This window comes from Triticum urartu, chromosome 2A, assembly GCF_056163025.1.
Source record: "Triticum urartu cultivar PI428250 chromosome 2A, HENAU_Tu73, whole genome shotgun sequence".
Classification (NCBI taxonomy): domain Eukaryota; kingdom Viridiplantae; phylum Streptophyta; class Magnoliopsida; order Poales; family Poaceae; genus Triticum; species Triticum urartu.
In genome coordinates, this window is record NC_141874.1 from 407,349,362 (window position 1) to 407,356,798 (window position 7,437).

The following is a 7,437-nucleotide window of genomic DNA, read 5'->3' on the forward strand; positions in this document are numbered from 1 at the left end:
ATGGCATTAACTGTTAGTCAAAGTTTAAATCTTGAGATGTGTGACTCGGTACAAGAGGGGGAAGAGTCTTGAGATCATGTCGGACGCCTTGTACTCGGCCGTAATTGGCAGAGGGTAGGATAACATAGTCTGGCCACAAGTAGGGGTATATATATAATATATTTCCCCTGATAGTGTGCTCAATAGCTATATGTTTTTTTGTTGTTGCGGAAACTCAATAGCTATATGTGACTGGTTCTTGTGAAAATGGGGACTGGGACTTGTGAACATCTAGAAGCATAAATACAGTACTGTATTATTCTTTGACTTACACTGGGCACGGTACTACAAAGTCGGCACGATTTCTCGTCGGTATGCAATTGGCACTCAGTCCTCTCCTACAATTTTAGTTTAATTTGCCACCACAGCAACTGCCTTGGTTTTCCTTCCCACGCTACGATACGATGACGGGAACGCGTATGGCTATTATTTTCGCCCATGTTATCTTCAACTATCTGAAATTCTTCACAAGACTTGTGTTAATTAAGTGCCTTTGGAGTCGTCACTTGCCAGTCTTCTTCAGGACTGCCCTTATAACAAACTAAGTTAAAAGGACGAGCGTTAGCAGCCAGGCATATGCCATTCAATTCAGGGGGTGCATATTTTTGTAGCAAAGTCAGAAGCAGGGAGTAGGTATTGCTGTTTTGTATCAGAAAACAAACTGATTGATAAGTACGGCAGTATATACTAGTATATGCTTCCTTCGTTTCATAATGCAGTGCATATATATTTTCTAGAAAGACAAGCCTTGCAAACTTTGATCATGTTTATAAAGAAAACTGATTATATCTACAATGCCAAATATGTACAATATGAAAATACGTCTTGTGATGTATCTAATGATATGTAATTTATATTCCAGATGTATATGTTTTTTCTCTGCAAAAGTTTGACTTTCCAAAAAAATCTGTAAGCACTATATTGTGGATCGGAGGTAGCAGTAGGTGCTGTGTGTCAGCATGCATCCATGCATGCATACCGCCTTAGCTAAGCTCAAACTACAAGGGCGATCAAGCTCAAAGGTTGTTTAATTATTTATTATGGATCAATTATTGGAGCCAACAATTACAGTATCATCATATTATGTAGTAAATGGACCGAATATTTCCGCATATATCTTCCCCCCTATACATATCAAGCATAGCAACCAGTTTTCTTCACCATAGTTACAGCTTACAGCTAATTAATCAACTTTAATTGCTGGTAGAAAAGAGCAGCATTGTATTATATGTAGATGCGGTTGTCTTCTCTCTTCACAGCCTCGAGTGGTCCTGGTATTGCTCCATGAACGAGTCGTTGAACTTCTTGAAGCTCGACATGATCGCCGGCATGTCCTCCTCCGCGGGCAGGATCGTCGTCCTCAGATGGAACACCCTGCAAATTGTTCCATATCACAAAGTGCAATCTTATTACTGAGCAAGGACAAACGGTGATTGGTTCTGCAGTAAAAAATATGATGATAATGGTGATGAACAGGAGGACTGGTTTCCTACAATGGTTCAACCAAGATGGGAATGGGCTGACGTCACCCATTTTGACACTGGCCCCGCCCAAAATTTCCAGTCCAATGGGTTTTTTGGGTCGGATTCGTGTGGAGACAGGGCCAGCGGAGTCGATCCTCATCAGCCCATCAGGATGAGTGGGTCGACCCAAATTTGGTTGCCCGGGGCTGTAGTATGCCGTTATGATAGTATATACCTTTGCAAGGGTTGTTAGGCTTGTGCTTACAGGAAAGTTTCAAACTATTGACCCAAGATTGCTTTTGTTCCAGAAATGCAAATATGCTAAGTTGTGGACTTGTGGTGCTAACATCTTCATGGTAGTAATAGAAACCAGGTCCAGGCCGGAGCAGGCCAGCCCATTCCCATTCTTATCAGGTTCATGATTAGCATAAGCCCAAAGTGCAGTGACAATTTCCATGTGTATCACAACACTGATGATGGGCCACTGTTCTCATATGCCCAGTTTATCATGCTTCACTTCTACTCCCTCCGTTCCTACATATAAGCCTTTTTAGAGATTCCAATACAGACTACATAAGGAGCAAAATGAGTGAATCTACACTCTAAAATGCATCTATATACATCCGTATGTGGTCCATAACTCCATATTGAAATCTCTAAAAGGTCTTATATTTAGAAACGGAGGGAGTAGCTAGGATCTCTTACACCTTGTAACTAAAAAAAATCATTAAAACAATAACTGATGATATCACAAAAGCACTTACCCTTCTTTCTGACCAAAACCTGAGCCTGGAACAGTGGAAATTCCAGTGGCTTCCAGAAGCTTGAGGCAGTAGTAAACATCGGGCGCTTTGCCAGCGCTTTTTGCTACATCCATAGCTCTTTGCGGCAGCCGTATTTGCGGGAAAGAATACATAGCTCCTGCAAAAGCATAATAGCATAGAACATCAGAGACAAGCTTCTTTGCCATTGAAAAATATGCATTGCAGCGTATTTACGGGCAAGAATACATAGCTCCTGCTACAGATAATAGCCAGATAAAAATATGCAGTTTAGAGCTTTTATGTTACCTTCTGTGAAATTGCAGACAACATTTCGGCAACTATTGAAACCGTCTGTCATTATTTGTGCCCTCCTCCTCAAAGATTCAAGGATAGACTTACTGCAACGTCAGTTTGAAGCATGTTAGTACCAGCTAACACGCTAATGTTCTTTCATATGGGAAGTGAGGCATATAGTAAGAAATACGAAGGGCGGTGTTTTTAACCTTTCAGCAGAGTACTTCAGGTACGAGATGTCTCCAGGTTTAGGAGGGTTCACCATAAGCCCCATCTGCGAATTAAAGAATCAGAACCATTGTATAACTTCTTAAAATAAAGCAAGATAACTGCAAAAAAAAAATAGTATGCTGATCACAACACAGAATACAACAGTGAAAACGAGGTTCTGATTTTCAAGAATTTCAATAGTAGTTCATGGATTGCCTCCTACTACCCCCACCCCTCCCAACCAAAAACAACAACAGAATCATTAAACTTTGTTTCACTTACAAAGATCTGCCCAGGAACATTTGGACTCAGCGCGATTGATGCAACCTTGTAAATCTCGTCGACAGTCTGTCAGAACAAACAGAAGAGCAATTTGATTATGGGTATTTAAGAAAGTATGTGTTACCATCCAAACTTGAGTGTAAACGTTTGTACAATGGAATAAAGTGCCATCCTTATTTATGTGACTTGTCTTATTTACACGTTCAATCTCAACTTTCAAAGCTTTGAGGTTGGACACAGCTAGCAGCTGTAAATGAACATCGAGGGACTGGTGACATACATATAACTCCAACATGCATTGTTCATTACCCAACAGTTTTGGTGGTATCCACAAAGTGCACTCCATTAATAAAAGGAATATGTTGGTGCAACAAATGTAATTGCAACAACCTAGCTAGTACAGGATGGGTTTAGTGGATCATATTGCACATTGTAGTATATACACAACTGTACTGCTAAGAAAGAACAATAGCAAGTCCAGGAAATTCTGATGCAGTTTTTTTTTTGCAATAATACATGAATTATGTAAAATCTTATTTATATATGTATTTCGTTTTTTTATAGCTGCATTCTTCATACATAGTAGTAAGTAACTTGTTCATAATCTTTAAGATAAATCATAAATTCTGTAGTAGAATGTTACCTTGGGAGGAATATTTGTCATTTCAAAGTACCCACCACGTTGTCCACACTCTCCCCAATATCCTTTGGACACAGTATGGAAAGAAATCAGCTGAACTTCCCTGCTTACTGGAGGACCCATGTCAAACATAACCTAGAACATGTGGAGAAAGGCCATTGTGGTCAGCGCAATTGATATTTGAGAAAAAAAATCCGATTATCTTTCAGTGTAACACAGCATGAGCTTAATCTCTTGTAGTAGTTTCTGGGCGTGCGGAAGCAAGTACTTGTCAATATGTGTTACTTAAGGGCAACTTAGAGTGCTCACTAGATTATAGACTTGTCACATGAAAATTATAAGCTTGAGTGAAGCTGTAACCATCGGTACCTTTCTTGCACTTATAAACGGACGCTCATCTTGATAAACATTCTGTTGATAAACTTCATCTGCAAGCAGAACCAAGTTTTCCTGATAGCAGAAGTTCAAAAGTTCCCTAATATTTGCTTCACTTAGGCATTGACCAGTAGGGTTTCCTGGGTTTATTATCACCATTGCTCGAACCTAGATTGGAGGGAAAAAAATATCATCAGAGCCAAATACAACTAGTATACATTAAGGATAACAATTTTATATAAGCAGCATGCCTACAACGATATAGAAAGAAGAAGAAAATCATGAACTATGAGAAGGTGAAACAAATTACACTGTCAACACAAAACATCCAACAAACAATTTTACAAGTGTTTCTTTCTTCAAGCTAACTATTAGACTACTGATCTTTCTTCCCAAGAGTTAGTAGAGGTTTTAGTGTAGAGAATGAAGATAGGCAAGGGTCTGATTGCAGAGACGACAAGCATAGCATTCTGGTTGGATAAAAATAATATGTAACCCCCTAATTGGTTACATCTGGTATTTCTGATGAGTATGTAAGACAGGATGAAATATACTACATGCTAAGTCCTAAATTATCGGTAAACACTTACAGTGATTCCCTTTGACCGTGCTTCTGCAACTGATTGCCGGGTACTGACAAGATCAAGTCCCCAGTTAGCCTCTTCTTCCAAATAATACGGGACAAGAGAACCACCAAAGAGGGAAATAGCAGCAGAATAAAGCGGGTATTGTGGAACAGGGACCAAAATCTGCCAAGAAAGATACATGCATCTCAACCACATTGGGTTTATTTACACTTAGTCTTAAGTAAGAATTTGGGGAAAGATGCGGCTTTCAAGGATAACCATACCCCGTCCCTCTCGTTTCTGATAATGGCGTTGAGCATTTGCATCACACCTTTGCTGGCACCATCAGTGAGGTAAATAAGCTCTGGATCACTGCAGTAAGTAGACCATAGAATACCAGTGTGAGGAGGGAGGAAGGATGACCAGAAAAACTGAGATGTGCAAGTAGATAGGATATTTTCATGGGCGCTCTTGTTCAGTCTGACCTTGGATACCCATCACGCCTCTGAATGAACTCGGCAACTTCCTGCCTAACCCCAGGGATACCTCGGGAGTCACTGTAAGCACCTGGTGAGATAGATTACAAGTTGTGTCAGTCAAACACACACACACACACACACGCATATAGAGTATATACGTAAGACTACAGAAACAATGGAACATACTCCCTCCGTTCGGAATTACTTGTCTTGAAAATGGATGTATCTAGAACTAAAATACATCTAGATACATCCATTTCTACGACAAGTAATTCCGAACGGAGGGAGTAGTACTGTAATACATGAGTGAGTAGATAAAAGTGTATAAACTCTTATTTGTTATGTGAAGAAATTAAAAACCGTCAGCTCTGCATTTGTTATCCACTTCCACTTGCATGCATATATATGGAGTAAAAAAAAGGCACAAGTGTGCGTGCCTGAAGAAAACCTAGAAACATCCTGGATTAGGAGTAGTAGAAAAGAAGGGATGGATTTTGGGCGGACGAGAATATGTTACCTAAACCGCCGGGCGCGAGGGAGAGGTAGTGCTTGGCCCTCGCGATGGCATCGGCGGGGAAGATGAGGCCGACGTTGGGATCATCGAGCAGGAAGGGAGCCTGGCAGAGCGCCACCACCTGCGCACCGAAAGGACAAGTGAGCACACCCACCAACCTCCAATCAATCCTGTTTCCTACTGTAGGTTGGTGAAGAGAAGAAGAGGATAGCAACCTGGCGGGGGAAGGTGAGTGGCTTCTGGCCGAGGGCGTGCGGGTTGCCGACGTTGGTGAAGATGATCCTCTTGCCCTCCTTCTGGAGCTCGGAGGCGCGGAGGTAGAGCTCCCCGCGCACGGCGTACTGCACCTTCTTGACGTTCTCGTTGAGCTCCTCGTAGTCCAGGGCCTTCCTCCCCATCATCTTCTCGTCTTCTCCAGATCCCTCGTGCGCCGCCGCAGAGGGGAAAGGTGGGTGTGGGGGGTGATGTGGAGAAGAAGGGAACCAAGAAACAGGGGAGCAGGTGGGATTTTGTAGTGTAATGGCAGGGCAGCGAGATTCCTTGTCGCGTTGCTGGGCGTGCGCAGTGCAGATTAATCAAGCGCGGATAATGTGGAGGAGACGAGACGGCATCCGCTCAATTTTCTTGCGCACCGAAGAGAATGAGATTTGCGCCCCGAAATTGAGTGGGGAAAGGACTAGGAACTCGGGATGGAGATAAGAGCGGGAATGGCCACAGGTTGGGTTATCACCTCGCCTGCGGTGGACAAGGAACAAGCTCCTCTTGCCTGCCTGCCCGCCCCTTGGCACCTGGAGGGGAGCGCAATAATGCAGCAGCAGCAACAATTCTCTTCCTTGTCTCCATCTATCCGTCTATCCATCTTCACACACGTAACTGGCTCTGCTTTGTTCTCCATGGGATAGGAAAGATGCAAAATGGTGCTAGTAAATTGTTTCAGTTTCAAGAAAACAAGACTGAAACAGGGTAGTGTTGGGCATGTCCTAGCACCAGCAGCAAATTCAGGCCAGATTTAGTAGCATCTCATATTGCATTGCAGCAACACTAGGAACACAAATTACCCCATTTTGTTTTCCTCTTTGTATCTTTTTTTTTCAAAAAGGGGGCTCCCCAGCCTCTGCATCAGAGTGATGCATACGGCCATCTTATTAACCAAATAACAAAATGTGCCAACAAGGTTCCAAAGTCTCCAGCTCAAAGAAAGAAAAAGGATAAATGCAACTCACACAGAGCTAAAAGAGGCTAGACACAGGGAAAGGTGCCACAACCGGCTGGCTAAAAATAGATAGGAAAACTAATTGCCTATCCTATTACATGACTGCCATCCAAACCGGTTGAAGATATCCCGAGCTACCATCTCCCAACGGATAGGTCCAGTAACCAAATGTTCCCTGGCCTTCATCGGAGTGAGTAGCGACCACGAACGGATTAGTGCCGTAGCTCGGAAAATAACCTGCAAGAAATGAAACCGTGATGTTCCTCTTTGTATCTGCATCCACTGCAAATTCAGAACCAACTAGGGATGGTTCATGGTGCTTGCTGAGCTAATGTGGTACTCGTTTTTTTTTGTATATATATATGCATCTGTTACAAGTTCAGAACTAGGGAAAACTAATCTATACTAGTATCATTTTTCTTTTCAGGTTATATACAGTACTCGACAATATGGGTGAAACAAACAGGTTACTGTCCCCTTTGTCTTGTGCTGCTCTCAGGGCATTTCTAACCGATTCCTAAAAAATAGCAGAGTATCCCGCCGAGTAAACCTCCATTAAGTTTTTATCGGTTCTAGCCGATCCTCTAAACTTAGCGAA

General features: G+C 42.3%; 1 protein-coding gene across 2 annotated transcripts; it reads right to left on the bottom strand.

The window, feature by feature from the left end:
• Positions 1-1,049: 1,049 nt before the first annotated feature.
• LOC125537550 (glutamate--glyoxylate aminotransferase 2) lies at positions 1,050-6,322 on the bottom strand. 2 transcript variants are annotated; one of them, XM_048700868.2, is made up of 12 exons: positions 5,842-6,322; positions 5,630-5,747; positions 5,119-5,200; positions 4,918-5,005; positions 4,658-4,816; positions 4,062-4,235; positions 3,696-3,827; positions 3,053-3,118; positions 2,770-2,834; positions 2,573-2,664; positions 2,267-2,423; positions 1,050-1,528 (listed from the first exon to the last, which is right to left on the bottom strand). In XM_048700868.2, the coding sequence occupies exons 1-12, from the start codon at positions 6,025-6,027 to the stop codon at positions 1,264-1,266; spliced, it is 1,584 nt and encodes a 527-aa protein (XP_048556825.2). In that variant the 5' UTR covers positions 6,028-6,322; the 3' UTR covers positions 1,050-1,263. The 2 variants fall into 2 exon arrangements, with proteins under 2 accessions (XP_048556825.2, XP_048556823.1); XM_048700866.2 differs by having other exon boundaries at positions 1,050-1,413; positions 5,842-6,302.
• Between the last annotated feature and the right edge of the window lie 1,115 nt (positions 6,323-7,437).